Below are 19421 nucleotides of genomic sequence, written 5' to 3' on the forward strand. Positions count from 1 at the left end.
TTGTGTTTCAAATTGGAATTTTGTAATTGTGCTGGCCAAATGGCTGTAATAAAGTTATTATTATTATTGTATTCGTTTACTCCACAATAGCTAGTGCTGCACCAGTTTTAATGAAAATAGGATGCTTGGAGCTAAGGATACTTCTAAAAATATATAGGCCTGTTACAGACAGGCCAAAATAAAGCTGCTTCGAATCACTTTGGAGGTATGGTATTTCAATGATGCATGTGTCCTAAGAGTCCAAAAGCCACACCAAAGCCATGCACCAGTTCTAAGGACTGGAGTGCAGCTTTGATGCGGCTTTTGGACTCTTAGGACGTATGCATCATTGAAATACCATACCTCCAAAGTGACTCGAAGCAGCTTTATTTTAGCCTGTCTGTAACAGGCCATAGTTTCTCCATATTAAAATAGTTCAAAATTTAAAAAAAACTCATCAGTTTCATATTCAGATATGCCCATTGTGTCCTATAAGGAGTTTTAGGAATGCATGCAAGTCAAGGAGCATAGTAGCATCCAAGGATAGTCAGGTTTCATTCTGTCTGAGGCTAAAAGTCCCACAAGCCTTTCTACTCTGAGGCCTGTTACAGACTGCCAAAATAAAGCTGCTTCGGGTCTCTTTGGAGGTATGCTATTTAAATGATGCATGGGTCCTAAGAGTCCGGAGGTCGCACCAAAGCCACACTCCATTCCTAAGCACCGGAGTGCAGCTTTGGTGCAGCTTCCGGATTCTTAGGATGCATGCATCATTTAAACAGCATACCTCCAAAGAGACCCGAAGCAGCTTTATTTTGGCAGTCTGTAACAGGCCTGAGTGTATAAATAATAACGGGGAATAAGTTTTATGACACCTTAATGAACAAGGATATTCACCTGTTGGCAATGCTGCATTCGTTCAGGCATTAGACTGAAACATTTTTATTTGCCCAGATACTTGAACTGGTTTATAGCAGTTACAGCTTTGGGTGGTTAATGGGTTATGTTTATCTCTCTCATTTGTGGATTGCTGTTTTACTGTATTTTCTTGTTGACCTATGTACACTAAGCTGGAACTAAGTTTTGCTACTAAAGTGTGGAACAGACATTTTAAAAAAATAAATAAATAAACAGCTAACTTTCAAGGAAAACTACAGCTGCTATAGAGAAGATGAATAGATGGAAAATGTGCAGGGGAAGAGTGGGAACCAGGAAAGTCTGGGGATACTGGGAAATATCATTTAGTCAGGATATGCGAAGAAATGGATCCATGAGGGTGGGAGAAGCGGGCAGTGGAAGAGGAAGGACAGAGGCCACCAAAAATTGCACAAGAAAGTGCAGTATCTGCATTGATCTGGAATAACAAGAGACCTGATAAAATTGCTAGCCACTCGCCTGACAAAATCTCTATCCCTTCACACATATTTCCAGTGCAGCCTTCCTCCTCCACATGAAAATAACTCCTTTCTCTGCTTCCACTTAACTCCTAGCTCCAAGCCTCCCTTGACATATGGATGAGGTTAGGAGCACCCAAACAACAGCCAGTACATCAGAAATGAGATTGTTCATAACCTTGCTTTTAGTTCTTGTGCATCTGGGCTGCAGTCACAGGCCACATGGAATTGGCCTGCTGTGCAAACCTGGTTGGAGTGAATGAAAGATGTGCAAGGGCTGTGGAATAACAGCTCGGATGCAGCTCTCATTCTTTCCAATGAGGATGGAGTCTCTTCCATTTGGATTGTGTTGAATATGATGGTTAATGTTCATGCCACAGAGACTTGCTACTCTGGTTAGTTGTTGTTCCTGAACACAAATTTATTAGAAATTGATTAAGAAAATCAGTTTATTTTTAAAACTTGAGTTTTGCTGATCTTGCCTAATTTACTGTTATTGTCTTCTCTAGGTTCCTTGCTATTCCTATGGACAGAAGTTATCCAAACTGGCCATCCTGAGGATAGCATGTAACTATATCCTCTCCTTGGCTAGACTAGCAGACCTGGATTACAGTGCTGACCACAGTAACATGAGCTTCTCAGAATGTGTGGAGCAGTGCACTAGGACCTTGCAAGCTGAAGGAAGGTCTAAAAAAAGGAAGGTATGTTGCAGATGAGAGGAGAAAACAACTAGTTCTTAGTGAATGGGCAACTCCTTTTAGTTCTTCATCTTATGATGATCTGCTACTTCTCTTTTTCTCCTTTTACTTCCTTTTGTTTGGAGCTTTCATGGGTCTGTGTTGGGTCATATTTTATTTATTTTATAATATGGGAAATTTTGTTGTTTTCTTGTTTATCTCCCCTTCCTTTTTGGGTATAAATAGGAGAATAATCTTGATAGAATTAGAATTTTGCAACAACAGTTGTCCTGTTGTAATAACTTAAAATATCCATCTCTCAGCTGAATTACAAACCATGAAAATACAATCAGTCTTCTATATTTTCTGTTTTATTTAACTTCTCAACTTTGTAAGTGGAGAAGCATAAGAGAAAAGTGGGGCACCTTCACTACCAATGGTGACTTCTGGAAGTGCTTCAACTGTAATTCTTAATACCATCCTATTTCACATGCTGGGTCCTATACCTATGACTGACTCCAGAAGGTAGCAAGTTTAGGCATTGCCCAGGAGCCCAAGCTGATGAAAGGCACCCTAGTAATACAGTCTGTCCTCGCCTTACACGGGGGATCCGTTCCGGATCCCTCCGCATAAGGCGAATTCCACCTATGCTCGCTATGTTTCCAATGGGGCTTGTGCGCGGTGGCGCGGGCGCGCGTGGGGCACCCCGTGCGCGCGCGCCCATTCAATTGAATGGGACGCGCCGCCCCTTCCGCCCCGTGCGTGCCCCGCGGCTTGAGCGCATATGCTCAAGGCCGCGTATGGCGCGGGCGCGCTGTACCATTGTTCTCACTTTACATGGGGCCTCTGAGAAAGTTAGAGCAAGGTGCATTCTCAGTTTATGTGCTCTGCCTTGCTGGTTAAAACCACCATCACCTCATTCTGAGAATGATTTCTGTCCATAGGAATATCAGGTAATCAGAGAGGGCAGCTGGAGTCAGTCAAGATGGACCATCAAAATTCAGTGCTCAAAAAGAGAAGTTCTGTGGTGCATTTAGACAAGGGTTTCTTTCGAACAAGACAGTTTTTGCACTTTAATACCATTTTAGTTGCTCTGCATAATGGAATCCTGGATTTAGAGTTTCATGGGGTATTTAGACTTCTCAGCTGGAGAGCTCTTCTAGTGCCTCACTAAGCTACAGATCCCAAGACTCCAGTCATGGACAGCTGAAGTGGTGTCAAAATGTACCATGGGAAAGAGACTGGGTGCAATGGACAGTGGGCCCCTGTGGAGAAATACCAACCATGCCTATCACATCAGTGGACAGATGGAGAATGGCTTCCACAACGCGAGCATGGTTGATATTCCAGACTAGGTGTTTATTTTGTGAAGAACCAGTTTTATCCATGCACTGTTTAGATGGCATCTATAGGACTGCAGTTATCTAGTTTTTGTTCTCTTATGTTTCCCCAGAATCTTTCTCAGACTACACACTACATTTTAGACCCCCAAAAAGATGGGGGGGGGGAGTCAGAAATGCTGCTACCTGTCCAGTCTACTTTATGAATGCTGGTAGGAATAGAAGATTAGTCTGGTAGATCAAAATAAATGCACAGAATGGTACAATTGCTTTTACCATATAAGTCGAGAAATTTAGGTCACAAAATTGACCCAAAGAAACTAAGTCAACTTATACATGGGTCAGTATGGTACCTCATCCCAAGCCTCTTGCCCCCCAAGCTGCCTCCGCAGGGGAAAGCTCAGCTGGGGAGAGGCTGGGAAGGGCAACTGATCTCCCTGCAGCCTTTCCCCAGTCAGGCTGCCTCCTTAAGTCTGACCCTCAACTTATCCACAGGTCATATAAACTACAATTTTAGCCCCAAAAGTTGAGCTCAACTTATACACAAGGTGGATTTATATACAGTAATTGGATCTCCTCTGGCTTTGATCTGGAAATCCCTGCATTTTAAGCCATCACCCTTGATCTGCAACGTCTCCCAGTGCTTGCCTTTGCCCATTATATGTGATTATACAGGTACTGCAAATACTTGGAAAAAATGTGTGGACTGGATTGTTCAGACATGTTTCTACTATTTTACAACAGAAAGGCCTGTTACAGACAGCCAAAATAAAGCTGCTTCGAGTCACAGTGGAGGTATGGTATTTCAATGATGCATGCATCCTAAAAGTCCAGAAGCCACACCAAAGCCATACTCCAGTCTGGAGCGTGGCTTTGGTGTGACTTCTGGACTCTTAGGATGCATGCATCATTGAAATACCATACCTCCACTGTGACTCGAAGCAGCTTTATTTTGGCTGTCTGTAACAGGCCAAAGAGTATTCCAAAGACTGGGAAAAGCAATTACAAAGCATGAAGCAGTAACATACAACATGGACTAATGCATTTCTTTTATTGATACAGCGCGCCCGCGCCATACACGGGCGTGCCTTATGCGGCCTTGAGCATATGCGCTCAAGCCGCGGGGCGCGCACGGGGCGGAAGGGGTGGCGCGTCCCATTCAATTGAATGGGCGCACGCGCATGGGGTGCCCCACGCGCGCCCGCACCGCCGCGCACGAGCCCCATTGTTTCCAATGGGGCTCGAGCATAGGCGGAATTCGCCTTATGCGGAGGGATCCAGAACGAATCCCCCGCGTAAGGCGAGGACGGACTGTACTGCCTTTTCTTTAAGGAGCTCAAGATAGCCTACATGGTCTCTTCCCACCCCACCTCCATTTTTAACTTCACAATAACCATGTGAGGTAGGCTAGACCAACACATAGCAAGGTCTAGTTACCTCACTATCATCTAGTGACTTTGGGGGCTCCAGTGAATTTGCTAGTCTGGCATGCTAACCACTCAATCACATCATTCCGTCCGCCTAGGAACAAATCCCAAGAGCAACTACATAATGTGATAAAACTATGACGGATCTTAACTAAACAACAATCAAACTAATCAAGCCATGCATTCCTTGAGGTTACTTTACTTTAGCCCTGAGCCAATTAGCCCAAATCATCATCAAGATGTGTTAAAGAGGAAACAAGCATTCTGCCAGTTTTCCTCCTGGAAAGTGACATGGGCAAATTAGAAGAGAGATTGATGCCTGTGCTCAGAGTTTTATGACAAAAAGAGATCTGTAAACTTCAAGTGAACTTCCCGCCTGCATTCAGGACCTGGTTGTCATGCAGAGTCATAAATCAGTTGGATTGTAATGGAGGAATGGATAGCTACCCTGAGCAATAGTTTGTCTTCACTTTACCAAGAGCGGCCAATTCTACACAACAGTGGTTTCTCTTCTTTTCCTTTGCCAAAGTTTTTTGAGGGTAGCTCTGACTGGCAGCAGTGGATTTTTAGGGTTTCAGGCAGGATTCTTTCCTCTCCATAACTGGAGATGTCTGGTGGTTTCCCACCCACATACTAACCATGTCCAACCCAGCTTAGCTTCCAAAACTGGATTAGGTTGGGCATGCTCAGGGTTGTAAGGTGGCAGAAACTAGAGGGGGGCAGGCTGACTGGCTCACCTCGGTCTGTGAGAACACAAAACTCCTTTCCTATCCCTGGAACAGTTTTGAAGTTTTAAAAAATGGTTCTGAAGAAGAAACAGTACTTGTGATGAGGATGGAAGAAATATACTGTTCATTGAATAGATGCACATAGATTGCTTGAAAAATAAAAATGTTGGCAGCACATTTGAAGCACAGCCCGCAGAGCAAGGCAGCTGGCAGTATCAGAAGTGAGGCTGCATCTACACTGCAGAATTAATCCAGTTTCACATCACTATAATTGCTATAGCTCAGTGCTATGGAATTCTGGGATTTATAGTTTTGTGAGATGTTTAGCCTACTCTGTCAGAGTGTTTTGGTGCCGCAACCAACTACAAATCCCAGATTTCCAGAACATTTAGCCATGGCAGTAAAAGCAGTATCAAACTGCATTAATTCTGCAGTGTGGCAGCAGCCTGAGTTTGCTGCTAGGTAGGTCTGTCTTTGAGAGCCAGTGTGGTGTAGTTGTTTGAGTGTTGAACTGCTCTGGAGACCAGGATTTGAGCTCAGCCATGTGAACTCATTTGGGCAAGTGACCCTCTCTCAGCCTCAGAAAGAGGCAAAGGGAAACTCCCTCTGAACAAATATTGCCAAGAAAACCATGTGATAGGTTTGCCTTCGGGTTGCAGTAAGTTGGAAACAACTTGAAGGCATCCCACCAAGAAAAAGGAAAAAATAAATCTTGTTTTAAAATCCTTTTAAATATACCCTTACATACACATGAATTTTTAATTGAAAGAAAGGGGAAAGTATATTTAACTTCTAATTCAAAGTTGTGTTCCTCACATTCTTTGTACTCGGGACATGATAGTGCTGCTCTGCTGAGAGGCAGTGTTAGAGTTAGAGTTATGTTGTTGTTCTTTTAACAAGGCCATAGTCTCTTCCATCTTGGACTGATGTGTTTTCTGTCTTTGTACTTGTCTTTAACATTGCCATTCACTAACTTGGCCCAGTGAGTTATTGGTTGTGGGATTGCTTTTTTAGTACACTTGAAAGGTTCAGTGAACCAATATAATCAGTTTGCACCCAGCCCACCCAACTGCAGTCTGCAACCCCACTGTCTACTCCTTCCCCCTACCACCCTTACCATCCAAATTTGTCCTAGTTCTTCATGGCATAGCAAGCTCTTGATACTTCCCAAAAGTATCTGGTTATAGAGTTTGTTCCTGCAGGCAGGAGCTCCAGATGTTACATTTATCTGTTTGTACGTAACCTTTTGTTTTTGATGCTCAGCAATCTGCTGTGCCTGACGTGGGAAGATTTTTTAAAATGCTGTTACAATAGGAAACAGTGGAGGAATGTTGGGCTCCCTCCCCTACTTCCTCTAATGCTAAAATGCTGGAGTCTGTTCCAGTGAAGGGGATATGTTTGACAGGGTGCCAGAGATAGTTAGGGAGCAATATACATACATGAAATTAATAAGCCACTCATAATAACAATAACCCACTGTTTGATTGTTTTTTAAAAAAATTCCCCACCTTTGACAAGATGATTCTATCCAAATAGGAAAATGGACATGCTGCCCTGCCCCAGGTTCAGAATAACAGGAGTGTTATACAGCAGTATTAGCCAACACACTCTATATTCTGCATTAAAATGAAAAGCACACTTCATTCAGAATCAGGGGAAATATTTTTTCATATATAAACATGGGAACACACTGCCATAGAAAATAATGGGATTTAACCGTACGTGGTTTTTCCCCTACGTGGGAGTCCAGAATGGATCCCCCACGTATAGGAAGGGGCCACTGTATAGCCAAAGTGTAACTATCTCAGTTTAGTCATTTTGGCTAGTGGGGAGAGTTCAGGGTTGATTTGTTCTAGGACCCATTTATTTGTCTTTTAAACAGTACATAGTATCTGCAGAACTCTTTTCCAGCAGCAGATTTCAAATGAGTTGATTTTCTCTTGTCACCTTTCTTCAGAAGACAAGGGAGTTTATCATACTAGGGAGATATTGGAGCCATTGGCAGTAATCTTTGAGAACTCCTGGAGAACAGGAAACATCCCAGCAGACTTCCCACATTTGCGGGGTTTTTTAAAATCTAAATCTCTTTTAAATCCCGTTTTTCTTTGGGATCTCCCTAGCATGTTAAACTCCCTAGTCTTCTGATTTCATGATTTCAGTCTCCACTCTCATTAATGATTGAGCAAAGGTATGGAAAATTTTGAAATATTTCAATGTCTTCATCAACTACTTTAAAGTTATCATCAGTGGTCATTATTTTTGTTTTCTTGATGTTCCACTGTAGACCTGCCTTCACACTTTCTTCATTTTCTTCAGTAATAATTCCAAGTCTTTGCTATTTTCTGCTAATAGCATGTTGTCATCTGCATATCTTAAACTGTTGATATTGCCAGGCACCACCAAGTGTTGTCACGCATTAATCCCATGTAGGAAAACAAGCATGGAACGCAAAGCCAATTAGTGTGTACTTTGACCTAGACACCGTGTGGTTTGTGTTTTATTTGAAGCAGCAGAAGCATCATAACCGTTGCTTTGGCCCTATCCGCATACTAAAGGAGCAGAGAGTGACCCCTCAGAAAGTGTCTCTTACAGCTTACAATCATTCATCTGTTGGGATACCTTTAGAAAGGCAGAGAGAAACTGGAGTTTTCTGTGCTCGCTTTCCCCTCCTCCACACAATCCCAGGCACTCTGACTCCAGTATTGAAAGATAATATTGCTTGCTTCATTAGTTTTCTGAACATAACAGTGACTAGCAGTTGGGAGAGGTTGTTGACCTGCAGCTGGTTAACTTGCAAGAGTGGGTGCGTGTATGTGTGTGTATGTGTCTGTGCGCACCCATGCATACACACATGGGTGCTCCTTTTTGGTTTTGATTAGTTGTTCTGCTAGTGAATAACATTGTTGAATAGATGGAAACTGAGCTGGAGCAAGGGAGGCTTCCCTCCCCCTCCTCCTCTTGGCAGTCGCAGACTCCAGATGTTCAGAGTGCTAGTTGGGAAGTCCTGCTGGCGCCACTCAGGGCAGAGGGCAGGGGAAAGGCACGCGAGCTGGAACCCAAAGCACTCAGTCACTGCAGGATTTGGCACATCCCCAGCTTTTTGCTGGCACATTCCCCAGCACTCTCCTAGCCATCTGTTCCAAAAAAACACTTTCAGAACCTCATCATCACTCAGGATACAACATTGAGAGCAGCTGTTAGGGAGGCAGGAGGGAAAAACCCTGCGAAAGGTCTCTTTGTGAGAGAGGAAGCTGGCTTATAAATAACAGCAGAACAGTTGCAGCTCAGTAAAAAGCTTTCTGCTAGGATTTGTTTCTGTTTTTTAATTACATGCCTGTCCACACATACATTTGCAGAGAAGCAAAAATAAAATAATTATCACAGAAAACAATGGTGGTTATGCAACACAGGTGTGATGTTATTTGTTGCTTTTTTTTTTCAGAAAAAAGAAGCATAAAACGTAAAATGATTTACAGTTTTTAAATCAGTTTTCTTCATATTACCTTTTAAGAAAGCAAGCATTTTCTTCTATAATGAAAAAGAAGAGCATAGCATGAAATAAATGGTTTATTTACTGGTGAGAGATGCAAAGTTCAACATTCTGTTGTGGTTGGTTGAACTTGTAATGTTATAATAATTTTCAAAAAAGGTCAGAAATACACACATACACACACATGCTTAAAAAATGGCTATGCAGCCTGATCCTGTACCACTTTTCTTGGAAGTAAGTTTTATTGAATTCAGTAGAGTTTGTAAGTAAAATTGCTGCACCAATATGAAAAAAATCTTGAGAGAGTTCAGAATTTAATGGTATAATTCTCTATCTGTGTATTCCTGGCTATGTGTGTAGTGGATTCAAGCCTAATTAGCCATGTGGGTGAGCAATTTTGTCCCTTTTAAGTCATTTGCATGTTTCTCCGTGGCAGGCTTTGGAGTCACAGCTTGTTTGTGTCCATTAGTGGAGTAGATTCAGAGTCTTTTTATAGGTGAAATGTGACAAGAGCCACAAAGGTGAAATGTGACAAGAGCCACAAAACTAGTAGATCAGAAACCCTCAAGTCTCCCCTCTCATTTTCCTTCATTTTCTTTTTGAAATTGGAACCTGAGTGATAGCTTAGGGTGAATTAAAAAGATATGGGTATGTGGTTGTGTACATACATGACAGATGAATAAGGTGCATGGTTGCATGTCTGAATTGATAGGGTAAGTACATATTTGCAACAGATATAGTGTATGGTATGGTAATCTTGTGTGTCTTTTTGATTGGGAAAATATTAATGGTGGAACAGAAATGGTGATCTGAGGATATAATGGACTCACTGTTCTGTGAAACAGGGTGGTCTGTTGAGGAAGAACTAGTAGCTTCAGAAGAATGACTTTGTCCTGGAGATCGTTCTGCATCTGCTTTGGAAACAGGGTTTTGGCCAAGTTGTCTTTTAGCTCAGCAGTTTGCTTTTCTGAGAAATGGATGACTGGCTCTACCCAACCTTGGCAACCATTTTATAAGGAAAAGAGACTCGGGCCCCCAGCTATTTTGCAATGACGCCTGCTACGCCTGTTAGTGAAATTCCATATCTGCCTATCAGTCCCTAAAATTAGGGACCTCTATATTGACAAAGTGTGATAAGCACTGTGCCTACAGTTACATGCTCACGCGAAAAATGGTAAATTGCTTCAGTAGCAACAGTTCAGTAAATGTATACAGTGGCATTCTAAAATTGTGTCTCTTACATAAAATGGCAAAATCAAGGTTTGCTTTTTAGAATTCTTTTTTTTAAAAATATTTTCAAACCATGAATGATTGAATCCATGAATAAAGAATCTGTGGACACGGAGGGCTGATTGTACAACCTAAAGTGGATCAGCATATCCATTATGTGTGATGTGGGCCTTAGAGCAGGCTTGCACAATTTTGGTGGACCCAAGAGGCCATTTCCAGTCTCGCACCCTACTGTTGCAATGTGAGAGAAGTACCCAGAAGTCCACTACTTTTTTTTTCTTTTAAGAAAACATTGGTTCTGCATAAAACAAAGCATGCAGGCATTCACTTTGTTTCAAGGAACCACCTTAGTTCTCATATTGAAAGAAAGGCTAGATGCATGAGGCTTAAATGTTGTGTGTTTTCTTGCTCTATATCGAGGCCATTTCTCCAGTTGTAGAAAATTTGAAGATTTATTTTTAAACTATACCTATAATCCTTTCTTAATTGCTTGCTACATAACTTTAGTGTGTAGTGTGCCACAATGTCAAAGACCCCAACACCACACTAACACAGCAGGGGTGTGTTTCCTTTGCAACAAAGCTAGGTTGGCCAAAAAAAACTGACCATAGAAGAGGATGTAATTCTTTTTGTTCTGTGTTCTATATAAGAATATGCAGGGATGAGACCATTTTTATTTATATTTAAACCCACCCTAGTTATTTCAGTGGGGCTTCCACAGGATGACCTCTAAGCTGATTGCATACTAAGTCCACAGATACGTGATTGCAGAGAAGAGAAAGTTGTGTTTTGTCAGATCCTGTAACTGCACTGAGTGGGAAAACATGACGTGAAGCAGTCCCTTAGAAGTTAAAAACACAAAGGAATGGCAGTTTAGCTGAATTCCACAAGAGCTTTGGCTTAGTGAAACACTCCCCACCCTTGCCAGTTCACCGGGTTTACTAAGGCAGCTGTCAACTGCAGAAATTAAATATTTCACAAAATGCCAGCTATCTGAAGGAAAGGTACAATAAGTACTTTACAGCAGCGAGAGGAGGAAAAAAGGAACAAATGAACCTTTTCCCTTCTGGCGATTTCAGTTTTGCTAGAGGAAGCCTGTACAATTTGTGATCCATAAAACCAAGCACAGCTCACCAGCAGCCATGTAGGGTGGCCTGCTACTGCCAACAAAAGGGTCAGCATAAGACATTTTGCACCCTAAGACAAAGAACAATGTGGCACCTCTCCCCCTTCCTTATAGAACAGCTGACCAGACTCACACTTGAACCCAGGAAAGAAGACATCCACCACTGCACCCAAGGACTTGCCTGGCACACAAACCTCTATACTTTATCAGAAATAATGTCTGATGTAGGCCTGTGACTCTAACATCAGTCACATTTTTTCTCCTGTATGTTTTTTAACATATTTACCTGATGAGGAATCCAGTGAAGCTTCAAAAGCTTCTACTTTCTGGCCCACAACATTTGCACTCCAAAGCTAAATGATAAAAGTGACCCATGGGTTGAACTGACTTGGTGCTGATCTTTTATGTCCACCTTGTGCTGATGCTAATCTTGTAAGTTCAACTTGTGCTACAGCCCATGCCCTGATCTTTTGCCAGTCACATTGGGATTTCAGTGCACTGTCTGCGGAAAAAAGCTGTCTATACACAGGCCAATCATACAGAGGAATTTTTTCTCCTTACCCCAGTAAAAGCACAAGCCAGCACTCATTTCAGAGCATGAGAATTCATCCTTAAATTTAATACCACAAATGAACTTTGCTTGTTTCACTTAACAAAATTACACAGCCTGGATGCCTTTACTGCTTTGCAGGATGAAATTTACATCAGGAATCTGGGAGGAACCTCGAGCAGGATAGTTGTGTTGAGTTTGGCAGTATCCAGACCAGCGCAAAGCGCCAGCCTGGATACATGCTAGGGTTGCCTCGGGGCGTCCTTTCCAGACGCCCCTCAACTCTAGCACATACCTGAGGCATTGTAATGGTGGCACCCTGTCTACATGGGTACCTTTTCAGTGGCGCCGGAAGGAGCTCCGTTTTGGAGCTCCTTTCACCGTTTGTGTCTGTATCCCGCCTTTGTTGCTGCACTATTGCCTCTTATTGATTTATATTGACTTGAAAAGGAAAATGCTGGACCCTGACTGTCAGGAGGTCCTCTGGGGAGTTCCCCCCTCTTTTTTCTGGTCATGCTTGGAGACAGAAATCCTGACTCTGGAGCAGGGGCCTTCTTCAGTGTTTGCCACCCACTTCTACTGTAACAGCATTTCATAGCCTTGTAGGTCCATCATTTAAACATTTGTTTTTGACCCTGTTTAGGACCCCAGCAATATATTTGAAGTAGGATTCATTCAATTAAAGCTATGCCACAATAAATCTGTAAGTCTTTAAATTCCTGTAAAAACTTTTACTGTCTTTGTTGTTAAATTATTACTTATTTCTTCAGAAGCTGTAAGAAGAAACTAAGAAACATGAAAAACAGGATTAATTGGGAGTGATATATTGTTGTATTTCTGACTTAACCCTAAGGTGAACCTGTCACAGGGCTTTCTTGGCAAGATTTGTTCAGAGGGAGTTTGCCGTTGCCTTTCTGTGAGGCTGAGAGAGCATTACTTGCCCAAGTAATGTGCCTCTTCCATTGGCAATCCCTTCTGTGCCAGCTAAAACAATCTTCTTCATGGTGCAAGGCCCACGTCACCACAATAAATAAATAAATGTATTTACATTTCCATTCAGGCTTACGCACTCGGGTCTTGCTGGATTTCAGCTAATGTTTCAGGAACCTCTGAGACACTGAAGTAGAAAATAAACAAAGAATTTTGCAGACTTTTTGTCTGTAATTTACCTGGATTTAATTTGTGTTAAAACATGTAAATATGTGTTTCTTATGTGTATAAAGGCATCATAGCTTGTGTTTCATGGGCAATGTGTTTACTAACATCTGGCAGACTGTTCCTTGGCAGCCCATGAAATTAGTGATAGAGCTAAAGTCTCAGCCAGTTTCATATATCCTTTACATGCCAAAAATCAATTTATCCTACTTCTGGGTAAACTGAATACCTCTCTCTAGGGAACTGACCGAGCTCCTGAAAGAATATAAAGCAGTCAAGCACCATGGCCAATTAACATCACTGCATTATAATGTATGGGGGTGGGGGAAATGGCCACAATGGATGGAATATGTATAGCTGATAAATGCATGGGTCTCTGGGGTTTTTTTGTCCCTTGCAGGATTCCTGTCTGAGGGGTGAGCCATTCACTGTTATGGGCAAAGGCAAGATTTTGTCTCCATGATGACTGACTGGTTGACAGGAGCAAAGGGCAGCCATTTGCCTAGATTGTGCTCTACATGGTTGGAACCTAAACCTGTTCTCCTCCCTCTTGATATGTCCTGTCTCAGCAAGCCTAGTGGCATGTGCCAGGAACTGGACAGGATGACTAAGGGCCTGAAGAGACAGGTTAAAATAAAGCTGCTTTGGTTCACTTTGGAGGTATGCTATTTAAATGACATACGCATCTTAAGAGGCCAGAAACTGTGCCAAAGCTGCGCTCCAGTCCTTAGGACTGGAACGTAGATTTGGCATGGCTTCCAGCCTCTTAGGATGCATGCAGCATTTAAACAGCATGCCTCCAAAGTGACCTGAAGCAGCTTTATTTTGGCTTGTCTGTTCAGGCCCTACATACAGTATGTTGGAGGTGGGGGTATTATTTGGAGCGTGTTATTATTCAGTCTGCATTGGCTCTTGCTTTGCTTCCAAGACCAGTTCAGTCACTGATTTTCACAATTTTTAAAGTCCTGAATGGTTTGGGACAGAGATAGATAAAGCACAATAAATATATTTTCACATCACCCAGGACAGGGATAGCTGCATCTCAAGGGAAGTTATTTTTCTGTTGCTAATGAAGTTGAAGAATTATTACCTGTCTTTTATTGCCCTTTGTCCCTGATCCATACATGGCCAAGAAGGGGAGTAACATCTGCCTGACCATGGAAGTAACATCTGATGTAAGCCTATGACTCTAAAGTCAGTCACATTTTTTCTCCTGTATGTTTTTTTAACATATTTGCCTGATGAGGAATCCAGTGAAGCTTCAAAAGCTTGCATAATGTATTTTATGCTTTGGAGATGGCCAAATAAATATATCACGGCTTTGTGGATTTTGAATTTTGTTGTACTTTGCTGCATAGCCAATGTGACTACCCCTGAATATATTTATGAGAATCAAAGTGATTCCTAATCTATTTTCAGATATTCAAATACAATGTCATTTGTTTCCAGGAGTGATCACCAAACAGAGTGGATCCAGTGGCAGTCCTGTTCTATCCCAATTTGTCAACGTTTGTACAGCTGAAGAGAGTAAACAGTTTTTGGAAGACATCTGCCTATACAATGGAAGCTGGCAATTGGAACTTCAGGATTGTGAGGAACCTTTCTGAGGAGATGAAGATTTTCTTCTTATGCTTTCTTTTTAAGCCAATCACACTTTAGTATGTGCAATGTATTGAGCACTTTCCCCCCTTTGCTTCCATAGGAAATATTACACTGAGCTCATAGTATACTGCAGTGTCATTATTAATGCCAAAGATCTGTTGGAAGTTCCTATTCATATGCCCCAGCCCAGAGTTTATGATGTGTAAGTCTTCTGCGTGCATCAGAAGCCAGCAACACAATTCAGATGTTCATTGAAATTGGGGGGGTTACAGGTTACTTTCATTAGAATGCTATTTAAAAGGTGAATGAAGATGCACATCCCATTGAAGTTTAATGCAGGGCAGATATGAGACTGCATACACAATGGATTTATACTTGTGTTTCCTTAACGCGGAATCTTGCTATGGACTGGAACACTCTTTTCTCATTTTTGCCTTAAATGTCACCACCCTGGAGTAGGAGATCCCATCCACCATCTGTTCTGAAATAATGTGGCTATTGGCCACAAATAAAAAAATGACAAATCTTTCTGTATGCCATGGCTATGGAATTACCTGAAGCACTGAGACCAGAATTTGGAACTAAGATGCAGCCAAGATATAGAAGCATTTGTTCTACAACTGCCAATTTTCTCCCTGTTTTACCTTCAGCAATTTTGTTGTTCAGAATATTTGGCAAGAAACAGATGTCTTGTTTTCCACTCATATGCACAGGGGGTAACAAATAGTGACAAGTGAGGAGTGCTACAGAATGAGCTTTTTTACATTTTTTAAAACTATTTAATCCAATAGATGTGTTTGTATGTGTGTAACTCAAATGAAAGGAAGAGAATAGCCAATGCATAAAGTAGCAGAACTATTCCAAAACTATTTGTAAAGTTATCTTTTGGAATTTAAATATGTTACAAACCCATGTAATGCAAAGGCATTTGAATTCTATGTTGTATCTTTCACTTCAAATTGAAGTTTTAAAAAAGAGGTATGGAGAAACTCACTTGGAGTAAGCAGGCTTTATAAATAACGCATGTCATATGTAAGACATCTGCTAGTAATGAAGTATCTAATTTAGTATTACAGTAAAGTAATATGGGCTTTTGAAGAAAAGAGATTTCCATATCTCAGTCAAATGGCAAGTATACAGTACATTTGCAGTACATTGCAGTTAAATTTGGCTTTCTGTTATGTGAGTATAAATTGGATATATTCATGCTTGATTTACATAACTGTAATGCATTTGAACATTCATTCTTTTGTGCCTAACTGACCGAAAGACATCAGAAATCTGTAATGCTTATCGTATGTACTAGAACTGAGTTGTAACCATATGCAGAGCTTGGAAGGTTACCTTAAAAAGTAGTTACAGTTAGAGAGCTAAATCTAAACATTTCTTCTGACAGTTTCAATAGTCCTCCACTCCACTCCCCTGGCACTGCCTATAACTGATTCTGGAGTTTTCCAGGCCTTCAGAGTTGGATTTAGAGTGTGCAGCAGTTGTAATGGGGAGGGAGTAATCACCCCTCACAGTTTCATAAGTTCCCACCATTCCACCATTAGATATTACCTATAATTTTCAAGTTTCCTGGCATCTAATTGGTTACCTTTATTGGTAGACTTTTAAAGTTACTTTTCTCCCCCCCCCCCCCCCACAATTGCAACTAAAATAGTTGATTAAAAAAAACAGATCTGACATCAAAAGCTGCTATCTTGCAGTACAAAACCTATTCTCGTTCTCTCTGCCTTGTTGTTGCCTCAGCATGTGCAACAATGCATGAAGCAGCAATATGAGTCACCATATGAACCATTGAATGAGGTACAGTTCATTACCAGAGAAGGCAACTAAAGTAACTACTTTTATACTGCAAAAGGTTATCCCTCATTAAGTTATACAATCACCCCTCCAAGTCCACGGACTTGAAATCCATGGACTTAAAAATCCGTGAGGGGCAACTGCCATTAACCTTACTGGGAGGCGTGCCTGCGGCACACATCCTGCATGCATGCGCCCCATTTAAGCCTGTGGAGTTTGAATATGCACGAGATTTGGAACTCATGGGGAGGGGGGGTCCAGAATGGCTCCGCCGCAAGTTCCAAGAGGCAACTGTAATTATTATGTAATATCACTGAACCTTCATTATTGAGAGAAAGGAGCTAATTACAAGTGACCAGTTACTTTGAAGTTCCGACCATATCATTCTAAACTAAGTAAAAGCCTAGGGAATTCTGGACTCTTCAGTTACCATTCCCCCACTTTTGCTGCACTGAAGGACTCCCTTGTGGCTTCATTTATCTCTTTAACATGGGGAAAGTAGGTTAATAACACAGCATACAGTCGGCCCTTCTTATACACAGATTTTTTTTATACATGGATTCAAGCATCCACTGTTTGAAAATGTTCAAAAAAAAGTATAAATTTCCAATATCAAACCTGGATTTTCCAATTTTTATAAGGGACACCATTTTGCTATGTCATTATATTTAATGGGACTTGAGCATCCACAGATGTTGTTATCCACGGGGGATCTTGGAACCAAACCCCAGCGTATAACAAGGGTGCACTGTAGTGTGTTCTAGAACAGGTCAAGGCTGAGCTCTCCCTGGAAGCCAAGATAACTAAATTGAGGTTGTCATACTTTGATCACATCATGAGAAGAGATAAATCACAAAAAAGATTAAAATGCTAAAAATGGTAGAGGGCAGTAGAAAGACCGCATGCCAGATGGATAGACTCAATGAAGGAGGCCATAGCCCTGAACCTGCAGGATCTGAGCAAGGCAGATGAGGACAGGGAGCTTGGAGAGGTTTCATTCACAGAGTTGCCATGAGTCCAGGCCAACTGAGGTCACTTTACAACAGAGTGCCCTTCCTAAAGAACCTCCCAACTAATTTGGGGAGGGATGGTTGAAGGTTCCCATTCCTGAAATGAACTAAAACTAACGTCTCATTGTTTTGGAGATACTGCTTAATGATGGTCAGCCATCCAGTGCCCATCCCTTTTCCAAGAATCTCTCACAAACTTTTCAGACAGGATTTTTCAAATGAAGGTGAAGAATCCCTTGGCATTCTGCGTATAACAGCACCCTCTGGAGACAACCATAAGAACATGTGTGCCATTTGCTTTCTGTGTAAGAAAGAAGGTTTCACTTTGCAAAACAGAAAATATAAAATGGAAAAGTGGTTAAAGAAAATGTACTCATACAATAATTGTAACAGGTATTTTGTCACTGTGAACCGAATAAAAAGCCTTAAATTTGCAGGGTATTATAGGAAAAAGCACAGCCTGCCTTGACTGAATCTGTTTACCATAGTAGCTGTTCTTGCACAAGCTTTTTGAAATCTAGCTGGCTCAATGCTAACTTTGTATGCCAAGTCACATGATCAGTCACAAGCTGATTTTTGCTACATTCATCATTTTGTATTGGTTTAACACAGCCAGCTTCATGTATGTAATTGACACACACACACACATACACTCAACCCATAGCAGCTACCACACAGAGAGAGGGGTTAGGGACTGCAACATCAAGTGATAACATGTGTGAATGATATCTTGCAGATATTTATATCACTCCATTTTGAAACCTGTAAGTCTCTCAGTAGAACCAATTCAGACATTCAGCTGTTACCTAATAAGTCACATGCATGGACAGGTTGACTTGAGAGCATAGGGACTCCACGGAAATGTCTTACACCTCCCCTAATAATAGAATAGGGATTCATCCCAATCTAGTGCAATATATATATATTGGATCTGGGGGAAGGATCTATGGAATTTATCACACGGGAAGGATCCCATGCAAAATGGGATTTAAAGTGGAAAAAAATCCACAAAAGCGGATTTATTATCAGACGACATCCAGGTTAACCCTACATTAACCCAGACAGAAAGTAGAAAAGACGTGCAAAAGCGCAATTGATTTTCAGATGACGTTGCTGTTAAGGTGCATTAACGCGACATTAATCCAGCTAGAAAGCAGACAAAACACAATTCTTTTTGCGTCTGGAAAATCCTGAAAGTAAAAAGAATCACATTTGGTCAACTTTCTAGCCGGTTTATGTTGCATTGACCCTGATGTGTCTGAAAATCAATCGCACTTTTGCATGTCTTCTTTGGGGTTTTAAATGCAATTTTAAATCCTGTTTCTGCACAGGATGCCTCCCATGTGATAAACTCCTGTGTTTTGTAGCTTGGGTTCAGAGATTCTTAAAACTCACTAAGGCGGGATACAAACCGCCGCTTTGCGGCGCTTCCCCGCCGGCGCCATTTGCTCCACACGGGAGCCATAGCAGCCAAACCGCGCAGCTCCCGCGCGGAGCAAAAAAGCTCCATTTCGGAGCTTCTTCTTGCGGCGCACTGATGACGTCGCGAAGCGCCGCTGGTGCATTCGTGACGTCATAGGCGCCGCGACACGTCTGGACGCTATGCGTCCAGTACGTAAAGATGGCAGCGCCCATGTGGAAGGGGCGCCGCCATCTTGTACGTATTGTATACGTACTAGGGTTAGGGGGGTGCGGAAGCACCGCCCCTTCCTAACCCTAGTACGTATACAATACGTACTATATGGCGGTGTGTATCCCGCCCAAGTACCTATCCCCTATGCATTTTGCATGTCTGTGGGTGTGGCAGAAGAATGGAAAGATAGGGATGAAGGTACTAAAGAAGCTGTTCTCTTTTAGAGAGAAAGAGAGAGAGAGAATAAAGTGTGTTGCCTCTGGCCTCAGTTTGTTCC

General features: G+C 41.8%; 1 protein-coding gene across 1 annotated transcript in view; it reads left to right on the top strand.

Annotated features, from left to right (window-relative positions):
* Window positions 1–17961, top strand: part of LOC149319037 (uncharacterized) — a 44474-nt gene extending 26513 nt beyond the window's left edge. Inside the window, exons 2-3 of the mRNA XM_089510979.1 lie at window positions 1880–2071; window positions 14543–17961. Coding sequence (XP_089367105.1) covers window positions 1880–2071; window positions 14543–14548 — 198 coding nt within the window. The 3' untranslated portion in view covers window positions 14549–17961. The remainder of the gene's footprint in view (window positions 1–1879; window positions 2072–14542) is intronic.
* Window positions 17962–19421: the final 1460 nt, after the last annotated feature.

This window comes from Sceloporus occidentalis, unplaced genomic scaffold (genome assembly GCF_023333645.1).
Source record: "Sceloporus occidentalis isolate IW3139 unplaced genomic scaffold, rSceOcc1.0.p SCAF_2, whole genome shotgun sequence".
Taxonomy (NCBI): domain Eukaryota; kingdom Metazoa; phylum Chordata; class Lepidosauria; order Squamata; family Phrynosomatidae; genus Sceloporus; species Sceloporus occidentalis.